Source organism: Mus caroli, chromosome 17 (genome assembly GCF_900094665.2).
Source record: "Mus caroli chromosome 17, CAROLI_EIJ_v1.1, whole genome shotgun sequence".
Taxonomy (NCBI): domain Eukaryota; kingdom Metazoa; phylum Chordata; class Mammalia; order Rodentia; family Muridae; genus Mus; species Mus caroli.
Genome location: NC_034586.1, coordinates 22,596,499 through 22,614,902, shown reverse-complemented (window position 1 = coordinate 22,614,902; position 18,404 = coordinate 22,596,499). Strand labels below are relative to the sequence as shown.

Below are 18,404 nucleotides of genomic sequence, written 5' to 3'. Positions count from 1 at the left end.
GGACAGTCTGTATCTAGGCCTGAGGATAGTCTGTATCTAGGTCTGAGGACAGTCTGTATCTAGGCCTGAGCATAGTCTGTATCTAGGCCTGAGGACAGTCTGTATCTAGGTCTGAGGACAGTCTGTATCTAGGCCTGAGGACAGTCTGTATCTAGGCCTGAGCATAGTCTATATCTAGGCCTGAGGACAGTCTGTACCTAGGCAAAAGTAACACACCACCCACCAAGAAACACCAATGCAGGATCAGTTATTTAACAGAAAATATTTTATGCCAGAAGAGGAGGAGAAACAATCTTAAGATAGGCAAGGAAAGAAAATGTGCGCCAAGCATTTTGTAACAGGTCAAGTTATCTGTCTAGTATAAGAGAACATACACTAATGGATATACAAAAGCTTTTACATTATAAACCAAAAAGGTAAAAAGTAATTTTATCTTATAAAACTAAATTCTCTCTCAAACTACTACACAAAAATGAAATGCTTTTTAAAGAAAAAGAATACTGGAAGTACTTTAAAAGAATACATAAAATCATCCATCCTCTTAGGCCAAGCAAACTGCCTTACTTCCTGTATGCAATTTCACTAGGTGATTTTCTAGGACAATACTGGTGTTTAAGACCTGCTATTCATCTGAAATTATTTTTGATTGTACTCAAGATGAACAACTGGCCTTTTAATGTGATAGATATGTCCGGGATTTTCTGGGACAGCAATAAGCTGTGCAGCCCTCAGGAAGCGTGTGATCTAACAGGTGACTTGCTCTTACTGCAGCTGAGCTCTGACCCTGTAGCATCTCAAATTTATGTACTAGATATTCCTCCCACAAGCCACCAACCAGCCTACCCTCTCTGTGCCTTTCTCCCTGATCCTCTCCACAGTGTTCAATCTGGTCAGGGATGAAAAGTCAGATATGCAAGTTTGTTAGAACCCTGTGAAAATGCTGAGGAAGATAAATCCCTACTGAGAGGTGGGAGCAGATGGGGCAGGCATGGAGAGGGAAGGAGTTCCTCTTTGACTCTGATACTGTACATCATAAGCTGTTGTCTGTCTCTAACAGTGCTCTCCTTACCAAGTGTGTCTTTAATGAGGATTTCAAGCTTCTGCCCCATGCTGGGCTCTCTCTCTTCTCTTGGATTCTGAACTCGGTTTACAATGTCTTGCTTGATGGAGTTGATTACAAACAATAAATTGTCTATAAGACAGAACAAAAACACTTAGAATGTCACTAACATGAGAGAATATACTTTTAATTTTATAGTAAAACCATATTCAGTTGAAAATGAAAGGGCTGCAAACACAGTTCAGTGGGTGAACACTCACCTTACTAGCATGCACAAAGCCTTGGGATGGATTTCTAACCATGAAAGAAAAAAAATAAAACAACAAAATAACCCAGTATCTGGGGAAATGCCAAAAATATGGATTATGTTAGATATGATGGTGAATCTTTTTAACCCAGCCATCAGGAAACAGAAGCAGGAGGGTCATTGCAAGTTTGTGACCAGCCTGATCTATAATAAGTTATAGGCTAGCCAAAGCTATAGATTTGAGATATTCAATGACAACCAAAAAGAAAAAAGGAAAAAAAAAAAAAAAGAAAAGGAGAATTCCTGGGTTCTATTGGGTTCTATTACAATTCAGAAAATCTAAGAAAGTCCAGGACTCTATATTTTAATAAATACACATGGATTTATTTCAATGTACAACTAACCTGAAAAACACAGATCTAAATGATCTACACAGTTCAAGTGAAGGGAAATACTGAAGTCAGTTGTCCACACTGGCTAGAAACACAATCACAACAAGAAAGACCTAACTATGGATTAGCTCATGAGAACGCTAGTGGCATATTATCTAAGGGAGCAGAGATCCAGACAGCCACACTTACAGACAAGAATGAACTGATGCTGGGCATGTGGCATTCTGAATAGATAAATGTAAAAGAGGAGAGCCAAGCTGGGTCTGGTGCACCCCTTTAATCCCAGCACTCAGGAGACAATGGCAGGTAAATCTCCTGTAAAGTCGAGGCCAGCCCGGTGTATATTGTGAGTTCCAGGACAGCTGGGACTATGTTGTCTCAAACCCTCTCCCTCTACAACAACAACAACAACAACAACAACAGAGGAGAAGTAAACAGTATATAGAGCTCAGGCAAGAATATGCAAACCAAAGAGAAAGCGAAGTTGAAGACTGAGGTTTACCATATTCAGTGTTGAGGCCCCACAACTTCACTTTATTAGCTTCATACTGGGCTTTCTTCTTTAGCCTACAAGCTCTGTGAAAGGAAGAGCTATTATTAGTTCATCTTCTCTTTTAAGAGACTTCAGAATGTATTTTCTTAAATAAGAAAAAAAAAAATAAAAATGAGTATGCTTTATCACTATCAGACATTTTTCTCTTTGAAATTTTCTTCTTCTTGTGTCTATGTTAGAGAATGAGAGTCTATATGTGTGTGTGGTATGTGTTAGAGAACAAGAGAGTGAATGTGGGTGAGCGAGTCTGTGTGGGGTGGTAGAGAGTAAGAGTGTATGTGAATGTGTCTATGTGTTCAGACGCATGTTACATGTATGGAGGTCAAAGAACAGATTTTAGAGGGTTCTCTCCTTCTACTGTGGGATCTGGGAATTGAATCTGTTTATGAGGGTCTTTCTATTGGCAAGTACTTTTATCTGGTGAAGCCATCTATAGGGCATTTTCTTTTTAAGACTGATTTTTATTTACTTGTGTGTTAGCGAGGGTACAATGCTGTATGTCTGTAGGTGCCTGCAGAGGCCAGAAGAGGTCATTGGATCCTCATGGAGCTGGAGTTATAGGCAGTTGTGAGCACCATGTGGGTGCTGGGAACAAAACTTGGGTCTCCCAAAAGAGCCATTTCGCAAGACCTCAAATGCTGTAATAGTAAATGAGTCACTTGTTTATTTGTGCCTACCAAAGAACCTCATCATAAACCACACCACCATTTAGCCAAATTGACATTAGAAAGCTAAGTTCACTTTCAAAAACTAAAGCTGCTATGTAGACACTTACTAAAGTGACTAAAAAAACAAAAAACAAAAAAACAGCAACAGACAAGGTCCCAGCTATTGTAGAGGATGTAAAGCAGGTAGAACTGTCTGTCCTGGTGGGTTAAAACAGTTCTCAAAGCTATGCTGGAAGACAGTTTGGTTAATAGTTTTTTGTTTTGATTTTTTTTTTTTGAGACAAAGTTGTTGATAGTTTTTTGTTTTGTTTTTGTTTTTATGATTTTTTTTTTTTGATACAAAGTTTCTCTGTTGTACAACTTTCTGTCCTGGAACTCACTCTATAGACCCGGCTGGCCTCTAACTCAGAGAGATCCACCTGCCTTTGCCTCTTGAGTGCTGGGATTAAATACATGCACCACCATTGCACAGATGACTACTTGTAGGTTTTTGTTTGTTTGTTTGTTTGGCAAAAATAAACCATATAGACATGGGCATTGGTCAACATTAAAATATAAATTCATAACCACCCAAACATCTCTAAGTCAAAGTTTATAGTAGCTTTTTATTCAAACAGGTTAAAAGCTGGAAAGATCTCAAAGGCATTCATCTGGTAAGCAGATAAAATGTAGACTACTCCTATAAAGACTATCTAAACAGTAATCAAAGAAACCAGTTATCCATGGACAGATCTCAAAGGCATCCCATTAAGTTAAAGACAGACATATCCAGACTACTACAGTATATTCCATCTACATGACACTCTGGAACAGGAGAGAACACTATGAGACACTGTTAATTTATAAAAAGATCTTGGGGTCTTGAGAGATGGCCCAGCAGTTTAGAGCAGTGGCTGCTCTTCAAGAAGTCCTTACGTTCAATTCCCAGCACCCACACAGGCTATATGGACATGTGGGCAGAACGTCACACACATAAAATAACCAATGGCTGTAAAAGGATGATAGTGAAAGGTTTGTTTTATAATCTTCCTCTTTGTTTGTTTTGTTTTCCAGACAGGGTTTCTTAGTACTGGAACTAGCTCTGTAGACCAGATTGGCTTTGACCTCAGAGGTCTGCCTACCTCTGTCTCTCTAGTGCTACAATTAAAGGTGTGTGACATTACCACCAGGTTTTATAAGTTTTAAGGTGATGAAAATGTTAATATATCTTGACCATGTTAGTGGTTATTTAACTGAGTATATGTCTCAAATTCATAATAGCATACATAAATTAATTTTATTGTTAACTATGTAGTCAACTTGACTTACAAAAAAAACAAATTTAAGTTTTAAAACTTTTCAGTTATGCCATAATACAGTGTACTTACTGTATTCGCCTTACCCCCCAAACTTCTTCTTAAAAGCATAAATGCCATATTTCACTTAAAAACAACAATTAACAAAAAACAACTCACTACAGTAGTTATTTAATAAGTAATTTCTGAAGGTCACCTCTTCTATAACATCTTAAGGTCTAATCTTACCTCCTAGAGACTATTCACATGGGTGAACATTATTAGAAACTTACCTGGACGCCAGCTTATTTTTTTCTTTCCTTGACCTTGGCCTCGCTGTTAAGGGAAGTTCACTAACTGGAGTCAGGTCACTGATCACCTTATTCAGCTTGCGCAGTTCATTACCAATCTGGAGTAGTTTTTTAGGGTTTGGAGTAAGGTCTTCCACATCAGTTCTCCGTGACTTCTTAACTGCATATTTCCCTACAAGTCATTTGAAAGGAGGGTAAGTTACATCATTTTAGTGAACAAGACGTGCAACTTCTATAGCTCCCAGCGGCTGCTGCTTTTCATTTTAGACAGAAAAGCTCTCTTTGATGTCCTCTCAAGTTGCCTATGACTGGCTGAAAACCCAAGCACACTAAGCATTTTGGTTCCTTATCTTTGCTTACAGTGACAAAGACAGGTTTGGTAGCATATACCTTATAGTCCCAGAATCTAGAAGAATGAGGCAGAGGATTCAAAGTTCAAAGCCAAACTGTGCTACAAAAGAGACTTCGAGGCCAGTCTAGGCTATCTACTCACAATAAAAAGTACCTTCACCCCCACTAAGAAAGAGAAAAGGGCACTAAATATTTTTTTAAACCTCTTACCGTGATGCAAGCCATTTTTCTGGTACATATTACTTGGCAAGGTATCTCGATTCCACTCAGAAGGCCTCAGAATCCTCTCTTGCTGTGATGGTGTAAGCTGCTCACTATACTCCCAGAAGTACCTTCTTTTCCCTCTCTTCCGAGAAGATATGGAAGTCATCTCCTTCAAGTCCTCTACAGAGTCATTTTCATAGCCTTAAAAAACATGGTCCCACAATTGTCAAGCTCCAGACATTCAATAAGTCTCTCAGAATAAGCAAACAAAAATCCTTCTATTTGTAACTTGAGATATTTCTTTCACCTGAAGTATCAAAGTCATGTTAAAAACAATGTATCAAGTTTATAAATTATAGTATGTAGATCTCAAACTCATAATATCCAGAAATTAATAAACATTTCATTACATAGCTATCTGGTATGGGGTTCTTTTTGTTTTTTGAAATTAGTATTGGATACTGTAGTATCTTCACATGATTAAGAACATAATTAAATACTATGTAGGAATCAACGTGTCATTACAATAAGTAACTAATAAGAAATGGTGCCAGGCACAACGTAGAAACTTAACTTCACTGATGCCTAGCTTTTTACAAATCAAGTATATTGGATGTTTATAAATTTGTTCAGATGATATAAAACCTGGCAGAGATGTCATTGTTGGCGATGCATTGAGAAGTACTCACACATATGTGTATAATTTGAATTTTTGGAAAGTTTAACAATGCTGTCAACTATGGACAAAAGTACCCCAGTTTACCATGTTGGTTTAGGGTTAGATAGAATTAGCCTAGAAGAGTTCAAATTACATTTATTCCATGTATACAAGAGTATTGTACTGTATTAAATATGTAAGACCTTATCTACATGAATTGGTTATAGAAACTAATAGTCTGCAAATAAAAAGGTGCCACCATAAAATGGTCCTTAGGTTAGAACTATACTGTGGTTTCTAAAAGTCTTCCTTTTAATATTTGTATCTACAACACTCACAAAGAGCTGTATCTACAGTGGCATCCTAGTTCCATAGCAGCAGTGACTTTTCTTTCTTTTTTTCTACTTCTTCTGAAAGAGTACAAAAAAAGACAGTTCCTAAGCAAATAAATATACAGGTCTATTCTAGATCATTCTTTAGTGAACTTGTTACTTTATTCTATACCACTGAAGGGTATAGAATTCCCTTACTAATGAGAAGTTCCTGAAAATACTTAATTCTGAGCTGCTGGAATTGTTGAACAAAGTCAGTGTAGGAAGCCTGGTAACCTAAAATGCCTTCAGAGAATGATGGTCACAGATGAACTCCACAGGGCAGTGGCGCGGGGTTGAGGAAGGTACATGCCAAGTAAAATGGCCACATTTTCCTTCTGAAACATGGCGCTGGAACTATGGCTACAATGTGAGGATGCCTGGTCACTAGGGAGAAAGCTCTTTGAATGTTAGAATTTTACCAACTTTTCTTCAGAGTCTCAATCAGGACAGTGTGATTCTATTTATATGAGAAGGCAGAAGAGGTACTGTGGCTCTCAGGGCTCAGGTAGGATCAGGACATAGTTATAAAGGAATATGAAGGGAATCTCTGTATCATGATTATGACTATATTCACTTGTCAGAACTCACACACCCAAAGTACTCATACAAGGGTGCATGACAAGCAGAGTCAAGTTTTGCTGTGTGAAAATTATACCTCAATAAATAGGATTTAGACTGGGCAGTGGTAGTGCACGCCTTTAATCCCAGTACTTGGGAGGCAGAGGCAGGCGGAATGCTAAGTTCGAGGCCAGCCTGGTCTACAGAGTGAGTTCCGGACAGCCAGAGCTATAAAGAGAAACCCTGTCTCAAAAAACAAAACAAAAATAAATAAAGAAAAAGGATTTAAAGAAAGGAGTCTGGATTGTAACTCAGTGGTTTGGGCCACTTAGTTGGCATATGTGAGGTTTGTACTCAAAGGGGAAAAAAACCAAAGTCACAGAATGGTGTCTGGGCAATGGTGCAGACAAACTTGGTGCTTCATTCCTAACATTCACAGTACATTCTGTGTGGCTCAACAATGTAGAGAAATGTGAAATTTCTGGCCTTCAAAGAGTGTACACAGAGAGATAATGAGGTACATGCTGTTGTATACGTTGAATGTGTTTCACTTCACCCCTGATCAAACTATGTCACAATCACTGTAGACTACCTTTCACCAAAAACAACGTGGAATGCAGTGTGACAACGAACCCTAGGTTTTCTTTTTTTAAAAAAAAAAAAAAGGGCAATGGTCCTGCAGGTGAAGACACTTGCTGCCAGATTCAACAACCTCAGTGTGATGCCCAGGACCCCGACGGTGGACAGAGAACTGACTCCTACAAGTCATTCTTTGACCTCCATATATGCACTATGGTACCTGCACATACACAATATACAAAGAGAGATGAATAAATGAAATAAAATCTTTTAAAAATGGTGTAGAGTATATATTTTATTGTAGATAAAGGATTTCACTTTGTTCTTGTTACTAACCTATCTTTAGAACAGAGTAAAGGGTCACATGCCACCAGCTGAGGCATTTTTAGTTGGTGCTTGCTCCACAGTAAACTAAGCAAAACATTACTGCTTAAAGAGATTATTCAACCCCAAACAGAAAGATGGACAACCAAAAGAATCTTGTCTCCCTACCAGCACCCATAACCAGTGTTTTACACATCTTGTACTACCCCAGTCCAAAGCATAGGGACAGACTTTATTCCACTTTCTTAAGCAACCCCCTTTCCCACCATATTTCAGTATGTTCCCTTAGTCAGCATCCACCTTTGCTAGTCTGCAGGTGGCAAGACTCGTTTATTCACTCAATACTCATGGAACTCATTTGATGTTTCTAAGAACTGACTGCCTCAGCTGCACAGACTGACATGATGAGAGGAGCCTGGCATGAATAGCAAAACTGAGCTGGGTCAGCTCTTAGGATTCAAGGAGCCCAGCTTTGGATCCACACTGCACTATTCTACCTAACTGGTTGAGTGGTCTAAAGTCTTGCTCACTTTTATGCCAAATTCATAGTCACAGCAATGTTTATTTCTTCATCCCACCCAAAACAGGTACTAGATTTACTTCTGTGTTCAATACTCCCAAGGAGCATTTAGGAGCTGCCAGCTTTCTGACCCAATCTTTTCTACTAACATGTCCTATAAATTTATTACCATTCCACTCCCAACTCACAGAGTGTGTCTAGCCACACACTGTTCAATATAAAGGCCATGGAACCAAGTAAAATGAAAAATGACATGCTTACTCACTGATCTAACATCCACAGCCACTCATTCTTCTCACAAAATATGCCCAGAGGAACTCTTTTCTATAACATAAGTCTAACCACCACCACTCAAAATGAATCTGTGGCCAAGTTAAGTTTTACAAAACCATTCTCCTTCATCCCTGGCTGGCCAAGCCACAGAGCACATAAACATATTAACAGACTCTGAAAGAGCCTGCTATAGTGGTACACACAGTTAATCCCAGTATTCAGGAGGCAAGAACAGGCAGATTTATGAGTTTAAGGCTAGCCTGGTCTACATAGTGAGTTCCAGGACCCAGGGCTACAGAGAAACCCTGTCTCAAAAAATAAAAATAAAAGCATGACTTTCGGAGGATCTGGGGAGGCTGCTTCATGGTGGAGTAGCTATGGCATACCATGTGGAAGGCTGAAGGTTCCATCCCCACCACTACAATGGTAGGGAAGGATGACTGAAAAATCCCAAGAGCAAATAAATCTGTTCAACTCTAAATTCTGTTAAGCCAAGGATTCCATTAATTCCCATATAATTAATACCTAATATATGCAATGCCTAACATAAAAGATACTAAAACATGTTTTCATAAATGATTTCTTGATTCTCTTCTTGACCCTGCTTCTCTTTTGTTGATATACTGCCATAATTATCTAACTCATTTCTTGTTGACATGATTAAATTAGGATAGGATAGGATAGGATAGGATATATAGTGATGTTCACTATATATCCTGGCACTTAGGAAGTAGAGGTGAGAGGATCAGGAGTTCAAAGTCAACTGAAGGTATATATCAAATCTAGGCCAGCCTGAACTACAGATCTTGTGCCTCAAAAAAACCAAATAATGACAACAAAAAGAAAGTAAAAATGCTATATATACAAAATGTCCAGCCACACAGCTATGGTCTGAATAGACTACAAGCAAAGTCAACTGTGAAAAAACGTTCATGAGAATTAAAAAATAAGCTCTCACTTTTAAGGAAGTGAGTTCTTGTTCTTGAACCATGCAATTTAACAACCCGAACCAGTTGTAGCCAGTCTACAGAATAGGCTCTATTAGCACTTGGCAGTTGGTTCAGAAGAGAAACTGAAACTTGATTTTGCACCTCTCCTGGAACTTTGCAAGATCATCAACTGCATAGCCATTTGCCAAGAAACAGAATTTCAGGAGCTGGTCATCACAAAAGGACCTTTGTAAACCACTCACTCAACCCCAGACAACTGCTCTGACAGGAGTATAACTAGCCTTATTTTATTGATTTAAAAAATGTCTTCCTATTTCTCACCCACAATTTCCTTCTGCACCCCTCAAGTTGGTTTAAATCTTTCTTTCAAGAAAAGAAATAATTTGTAACCCCCCAAATTTTAAAGCCCAAATAAGTTCTACAAAACTGTGTTAATTTATGGTGCAAGTATGTCATTCACTAACATTCAGAATACTGCACAAGTAATCCTAACCCAAAGCTTCACTTCAAGTCAACTGAAAGTGAGTGAATTTAGATGGCGTATTCATTCATTAAGACATTAAGCAGCATTATCACTTAGATCCAGGAAGAGCGCCAGATTACACTAAATTCCTCCTAATATATAAAGCCACTGCCTAGCTGCTCAAGAGGAGCAGTCTCCAATCAAGGAGAAAATGCTATGGAAGAAAAGGAAAGAGGATATGGCTAGACAGACTAAAAAACGTGTAGTCGCTGTATAAATCAAAATTCTGAGAAGATGGAAATGGTGTCATAGAGACTGAGTTTTCTTAAATTCACCTATGTGATCTCAAAACACTAAAAATGCAAATCAAATATGGTGGGCATACCAGCATAATCTGTTAGAAGAATCTCTGGGTAATAAACCGGGAAAAGCTAGATGCCAGCTGTTTGAAGATGTGGATGGGAGCATCCAGAGTCTAATAGTAAGGAAAACAGAAATGTATAAAGCAAAGGAGGACCTTTCTGATCTGCCCCTTACAATGGAAGAGGTGTCTAGACACAGTCTTCCATAAAGACTCTTATGGGGCAGGGCACACACCCGCTGATCCCTCAGACACTATGAAAACCAGAAAGGCCACAATCCAAGAGAAGGAAGAATTTTTCCTGACCAGCAAAGTTTGATCTTTGCTGGTAAGCAACTACAGGAGTGATGTGCTTTGTCTGACACAACGTTCAAAGGAGTCCACCTTCATCTTTTGTTGAGACCTTGTGGTGGTGCTAAAGGGAAGAGGAAGCCACATACTACTAAAAAGGTTAAGTTGACTCTACTGAAATGAAAAGAAAAAAAACCACACAAGACAAAAACAGTAACAACAAAAAGCTTGCCAACCCATACTCTTGTAAAACACAGGAAAAGCATTACCAGGCTGTGTGCTGAAATCTAGCAAGCAGACTGACGAAAACTGACTAACAAAGTCTGCATCAGAACCATGAAGTATTCAACAACATGGCTAGAGACAGAGTTGGCAAAGAAACATAAAAGATGTAAATTCCAAGCAGCCTTGAACACTGGAAGAACTGTGACCCTAACTGTGAAGAACAACTTAAGAGTTTAACAGACATCTGGACAAGCAGGAAGGGCCACTGAGAATTGAGGTTTCGAGCAGCAATCAGGGGAAACTGCATTCAGACACTATACCCCACCAAGCTCTTCCCTTTATATTTAATACCCAGTACCAATTAACCACATCGGTCTGTCCTCTTCTCCCTTTACCCTTACTCCTCTGGTCCCCTTTCAATTTTCTTTTCTCCTAAGCTTATACTCTTTGCCTTTTCACATTTCATTTGATAGGTTTTCCCAAAAATTACAGGCTAGCCTGATTTGTACGGTTTCCTTATCGCATCCTGCTGGGCCCTGGGATCTTTTAGAGTATTCTGTTGCACTTCTTTCCATCATTTTGTTTTTTCATTCTCCTTTAGGCAGACTGCCTCACTGTGTCCCTATTTCGCCTTCTATTTTTTCTTCCTCTATTCTTTCTGTATCAACCCGATACTAATCACAAATTCTTTTTTTCCCATTTCTACTCATCTGACAGGAACTGACACCTTAGTCTATCATGCTACTAGTGTTCCTTTATTTCCTGAAATAATTAGAGCTTAGGGGATGATTGTTACTTAACTATGACTGTAAATTCATACTAGGCCTATATTTTGCTAGTGATTTTTTTCTGTAGACAACATTTTAAGTCCTGGAGACTTAACTAGTGCACGAAGCACTAGTATAGCAGAGCAAAATGGCATCTCAATCCTATTACATCCGAGTCTCTCTTAAATCTTTTAAACATTTCTAATAGAAGAGTAAGAGTTATAAAAATAATCAACCTAATTCCAGATGCATAAATCCCTATGCAAAAATATAAAAACAACAAACAAAAAAAGGCAACATGGTTCCTCCAACATTTACCAATCGGATAGTAATATTCTCCAATGACAATGAATCAGATAAAATTCCAGACAACAATTATATTTAAAGAAACAAAAAGGACATAAACAAATCCTGAATGAATTTCAAGAGAATATAAACAGCGAAGAAGAAGAAGAAGAAGAAGAAGAAGAAGAAGAGGAGGAGGAGGAGGAGGAGGAGGAGGAGGAGGAGACAAGAAGTCAGCACTGTACACAGTGCTGGCTAGTTTTTAAACGATAAAATCAGACTAAAAAGATTTGTGACCACCTAACCAGCTCTACAGAAGATATTTGAAGGGATGCTCTGAGCTAAAGAGAAAGATCTATCATGAAGGGATCACTCTATCTTATAAGGACACATATGTCTTATCTCATTTTGATTTCCTAGATTTTACATAGATGAAATCATCTATAATATGGAAGTACAAGTGCCATCAGGGGAAAAGAGGAACTACATAGGAAGGAAGTGCAGAGGTAAGGGAGAGCAGTAGCACGGTAGTGTCCCACCCTTCCTTCCTTCCTTCCTTCCTTCCTAATGTTCTGACCCTTTAATACAGTTCCTCACATTGTGGTGACCTCCAACCACAAAATTATTTTGTTGCTACTTCATAACCGTAATTTTGCTACTGTCATGAATCATAATGTAAATCTATGATATGCAGGACATTTGATATGGGACCCCAAAGGAGTCATGACCCACTGGTTGAGAACGGGTGTAGTAGGGTATGAAGAGAATGTGCTCAGTGTGTGTGTGTGTGTGTGTGTGTGTGTGTGTGAGAGAGAGAGAGAGAGAGAGAATGAATGATGAATATCAAAGAACTAAAGACAAAGATTGGAAGTGTATCAACAGTGGTAGAATACTTTCCTAGCATATCCAAGTCCCAAGATTTGTTGCCAGCACTTCAAAATTACATGCCGACAGTCAAAAACCAACAATAAATCCTTACTTATCAATAATTAATGATACTACAAAGTAAAGTAAAGTGTGATAGGGAAATGCCTCTCATCCAGTACTTGGATGGATGAGGCAGGTGGACACAAGTTCAATGCCAGCCTAAAGTACATAGCATACTTCAGGCAAGAGAGACAATTAAGGGCAAATGAGAGGGGAAGGTGATCCATGATACTGTGTGCTAGACTTGGAGTGAACTTTAAGTAGCAAGCTCTCACTAAAGAGAAAGAAAGGCTGTGTATGTTGATAAAGGGGGTTATTTCTTTTTTTTAATTTTATTTTATTTTATTTATTTATTATATGTAAGTACACTGTAGCTGTCTTCAGACACTCCAGAAGAGGGCGCCAGATCTTGTTACGGATGGTTGTGAGCCACCATGTGGTTGCTGGGATTAGAACTCTGGACCTTCGGAAGAGCAGTCGGGTGCTCTTACCCACTGAGCCATCTCACCAGCCCCAAGGGGGTTATTTCATCAAGAAGAACATTTAAATATACCCACATCAAAACACCTAACTATATAAAGCAAATAATAACACTACTGACAAGAAAAAATGCTTAATTTAGTGGTGAGGAACTTAACTACTACTTGTCTTCCATAATGGATGGATCAAAAAGAGGATCCTCTAAGAGGGTACTCCCCCACCCATTCACAAACTCCTGCCTAACCACCCTCTACCATCCTCCTTCACTGGGGAAAGTAACTTAAAACAGGACCATCTATCTATCCTTTCTATCCACAAATACAAACCTACAAAAGATACTAAAAGGAAAACTCCAACCCAAGGAGGTTAATTTAACAATACCCAATACACAGGAAATAAATAATTTGACACAAACAAAACCAAAAGAAGGGATGTAAGACATACACAAACAGCCAGACAGTGGTGGTACACACCTTTAATCCCAGCACTTGTGAGGCAGAGGCAGGTGGATTTCTGAGTTTGAGGCCAGCCTGGTCTACAGAGTGAGTTCCAGGAAAAACCAAAAAAGACACACACACACACACTCACATCACCAACATTAAAATAACAGGAAAAAGCAAGACATAGTAGACTTGAACAACACTGAAAACAAGATGGACAAACATAGAAGCTTCCATCCCATAACAGTGAACTTCAGATTCATTTAGAGAATAAACAATTATCTAGGACAGATTGCTAAAAACTACAAAACTAAAGTAGTCTCACAAACTTATGAAGGATGAAACCATATGATTTTTTAAATTTCTTTTTTGTTTTTCAAGACAGGGTTTCTCTGTGTAGCCCTGGCTGTCCTGGAACTCACTCTGTAGACCAGGCTGTCCTGGAACTCGGAAATCCACCTGCCTCTGCCTCCCAAGTGCTGGGATTAAAGGCGTGTGCCACCACTGCCTGGCCCATTTTTTAATTTCTAATAGCACATACACACATCAGTGCAATGAAAAACAAAAATGGTTTAAGGATTTTATTGCCAGACATTGTGGCTCTTGTCTGCAATTCAACTGGCCGTGGCAAGAGTACCATGAATTTAAGAAAAACCTGTGCTATACAGCAAGTATCAGGTCAGCCAGGACAATACAGTAAGACCTTGCAGAAAGAGAGAAAGCAAGAAAGGGAGAGAGGGACAGATAGGAACTACAGAATAAAGAGCAACAGACTACAGAACAAAGGCCAACTGAAGTTTTTCCTTGTAACTGTCTTAAGTCAGTTTGTTTCTACCTACAAAAACATCATTACCAAAAAGCAAGTTGAGGAGGAAAGGGTTTATTCAGCTTACACTCCCACATTGCTGTTCGTCACCAAAGAAAGTCAGGACTGGAACTCAAGAAGTCTGGTCAGGAAGCAGGAGCTGATGCAGAGGCCATGGAAGGATGTTCCTTACTGGCTTGTTTTACCCTGGCTTGCTCAGCTTGCTTTCTTATAGAACCCAGGGATGGCACCATCCACAAAGGGCCCTCCCACCCTTGATCACTAATTGAGAAAATGCCTTACAGCTGGATCTCATGGAGGCATTTCTTCAAGGGAGGCTCCTTTCTCTATGATAACTCCAGCTTGTGTCAAGTTGACACGCAAAACCAGCCAGTACAATTCCTTTTACACAAGTATAGAGATTGTACATTTAACACACAAAAGTTGCCTGGCTTAGGAATAGTTTAAGAAAAATGTAACCTTAAGTTTAATGTGAAGGAAAACAGCAGGGAGGAGGAGAAGAAAAGGTGGTACAGAGAAGGAGAAGAGGGAAAAAGAAAGGTAAGAGAGGAAGGAGCGAAGAGTAGGGAGGAGACAGAAGCAGAATGGAGAAGGCTACAGATCTACCCTAAATAACAAAGGTGACAGAAAAATCATGATATTGATCTGGAGATGAAAATCTTAGGGAAGACTCCATAAACATAAGCAATGCAAGTAGAAACAGAGGAATGCGGTTTTCTCAAACTAAAAAGCTTCTGAACAACAAACCAATCAAAACAGTGAAGAGACAGCCTATAAAACAGAAGAAATGTATACTAACAGTATACACAACATTAAGTTAATATCTAAAACACAAAACACAAAAGGCAACTCATCTTACAAACATGGTAAAGATCCTAAATAGGCATTTCTCAAAAAACATCCAAATGTTCAACAGGTATAAGAAAACATTCTCAATACCATTAATTATCAATAAAACACAAATAAAAATCAGAGAGACACTATGCTACAAAGTTCATAATGACCTGTCAGCAGTTGGACAGACACTGTTGTCAAAGAATGGTGTAAAGAGAACTCTTTTCATTGTCAGTGAAAATGTAAACTGGTACGGTTTTTATGTAAAGCAGTATGGAAGTTCCTCAAGAAACTGAAAATAGCTGGCATGGCAGCATGAACCTACAATCCCAGTACTCAGAAGCCTGTGTTGCAAGAGGACTACAAGTTAGAGACCAGCCCAGGTTACATATTCAGTGCCAATATAAAGGAGTGAGCTAGGGCTGGTCAGATGGCTCAGTGGTTAAGAGCACCGACTGCTCTTCTGAAGGTCCTGAGTTTAAATCCCAGCAACCACATGGTGGCTCACAACCATCCGCAATGAGATCTGATGTCCTCTTCTGGAGTGTCTGAAGACAGATACAGTGAACACACATAAAATAAAATAAAATAAAATAAAATAAAATAAAATAAAATAAAATAAATCTTTATTAAAAAAAAAAAAAAGGAGAGAGCTAGACCCTAGCTCAAAAAAGGCAGGCCAGATACTGGGGATTTATCTCAGTGCTATTTGTCTAGCACATGGAACAAACAGGGTTTGCCCGGTACAGAAAAACAACACAAAAAGCAATGGCCATAGATTTAGCTTAGTAGTCCAGCACAGAATACACAAGGCCCTGAGTTTGAGCACAATCATCTAAACTAACTAAATAAAAATACCAGCCAGGCATGGTGGCACACACCTTTAATCCCAGCACTTGGAAGGCAGAGGCAGGCAGATTTCTGAGTTCGTGGCCAGCCTGGTCTACAAAGTGAGTTCCAGGACAGTCAGGGCTGCACAGAGAAACGCTGTCTCGAAAAACAAAAAAAAAAAAAAAAAAAAAAAAAAAAAAAAAAAAAAAAAAAACAAACAAAAAACCAAATGATTAAGCAGTCCCACATCCCTAAATAAAGGCCTGAGGAAATGGCTCTGCTCTTTCAAAAGGCCTGAGTTTGATACTCAGTGGCCACTCACAACTGCCTGAAACTCCAACTTCAGAGAATCTGACACCTCTGGCCTCTGAAAGCACCTGCATTCAGGTGAGCATACCTACCCAAACACATTTTTTTTTTTCCAGACAGGATTTCTCTGTGCAGTCCTGGCTGTCCTGGAACTCACTCTGTAGACCAGGCTGGCCTCGAACTCAGAAATCCACCTCCCTCTGCCTCCCAATTGCTGAGATTAAAGGTGTTCGCCACCACTATAATTTTTTAAAATAAGATTTATTTTATGTGTAAGAGTATTCTGCCCACATGTGTATTTATACACCACATGTGTGCCTGCTGTTCAAGGTAGTCAGAAGAGGGCACTGGAGCCCCCCATCCCACCCCGAACTAAAGTTACAAATAGTTGTCAGATACTGCTTGGGTGTTGGGAACTAAATTCTGGTCCTCTGTAAGAGCAACAAAAGTGCTCCTAACCACTGAGCCATCTCTCCAGCCTCTCACAAACATAATTTAAAATAATAAACATAATTTTTTGGCTTGTTTTAAATGGCAAGATGCATACCTTTAATCAGAAGATATTCAGAAGACAGAAGCACACAAATCCCTTGTAAAGTAGAGGCCAAGCTGGTCTGCACATAAGTTCAGAACAGCCAGGGCTATATAAGACTATGTCTCCAAAAATATTAATAAGAAAATAGAAAGCATTCTCTTGAAAGCTACCTGTACTCCTATACTTACCATAATACTTCTAATATCCAAGCAAATGTACAGATACAAATATGCAAATACATACAATATAACTTATCCTCTAATGCTTACATTTATGACAAGGTGAATCTACTTGTTATGCCAACTAAAACAGAACAGGCAGAGAAAGACAGCTTGCAAAGTCTCCACATGTGGGACTAAAATCAAACATATAGAAGTAGAGAACATGGTTGTCGGGAACTGAAGACGTGGCCATGTGAGGTGCTCATCAAAGAGCACACTGCTGCTTTGCAGAGTAAGTTCTAAAAACCGAATGTACAAACAGCAAGCATATAGACAATACAAGAACTATAGCTAGTACTCAAAAAAGAAAATATAATTATGTCAAGTAATGCATGTTAATTAGCATGTGATAACAACAATGTAATAAATGTATCAAAATACCATGCTGTGTATCTTAAATATATCTCAATGAAAGTAATACAAAGTCAAGGCAAAGCAAAATCACATCTAATATGACATCAACAGCACACCTATTACTTGCCTTGGTGGCACTGAGAGTTCCTGGTCCTAGGATCCACTGCTTGTAAGCACCACTGGCGAAGGCACTACTTCCTCCCTCACAGTCTTCCCCTCAGTTCTCTATCCTTTTGTGCTAACAGACCCCTTAACACCCCACCACGACTCTGTACAAGACCCTCATGCTTAGATCTAATCTGCCAGTCTTCAAGAGCCACACCTGAACAACAACGATGGAGCTACAGAAACTACCCCTATTATACCCAGTCACATTTCCTTTATACATCTCAATGTAGATTTTTATCAATGTACTATGAGAAAAATGGTCCTGACAAAGAGAAAAGACAATTCTATCCAGGATTCTAAATTAAACCAAAGGAAGAAAAAAAAGGTATAAACTCTTTTCCTCCAAGTTAAACTTGAGGTATTTTTTACTTACTTAAAAAATACCTAAGCCAAACAATTTGTGGTATCAAATGCATAAATGTAAGTATTTGAATTTAAAAAATTATCAAAAATGAGAAAATCTTTGATGAATAATAATGCTTTGGTAGGGTGTGGCTCAGAGGTAGGTTTACCTAGTATATGTGAGGCTGAGGTTTAAATCAACACTGCACCAGCCACAGCCATACCCACCACATGCTCTTGCACACACATATACATGCACATTCACAGACACCTACACACCCACACACATGCATACACATACAGGCACACAGACACAGTGCTGCACTCTGACATAGTCACTGTCCACAGTTTCAGAAAAATGTCATTATTTACTGTGCCTTAAATGCCAGAAATCACCATTTTAAACAAAAGGACTCTGATAACTTCACAAAGTTTAATTTTTAATTGGT

General features: G+C 38.9%; 1 protein-coding gene across 2 annotated transcripts in view; it reads right to left on the bottom strand.

The window, feature by feature from the left end:
- The window catches only part of Crebrf (CREB3 regulatory factor), a 59,155-nt gene that overhangs the window by 11,697 nt on the left and 29,054 nt on the right, over positions 1-18,404 (bottom strand). For both annotated transcript variants that reach the window (XM_021185961.2, XM_029471005.1), the window contains 4 exons: positions 5,067-5,261; positions 4,488-4,677; positions 2,202-2,275; positions 1,070-1,192 (listed from right to left, as the gene is read on the bottom strand). In XM_021185961.2, coding sequence (XP_021041620.1) covers positions 1,070-1,192; positions 2,202-2,275; positions 4,488-4,677; positions 5,067-5,261 — 582 coding nt within the window. The remainder of the gene's footprint in view (positions 1-1,069; positions 1,193-2,201; positions 2,276-4,487; positions 4,678-5,066; positions 5,262-18,404) is intronic.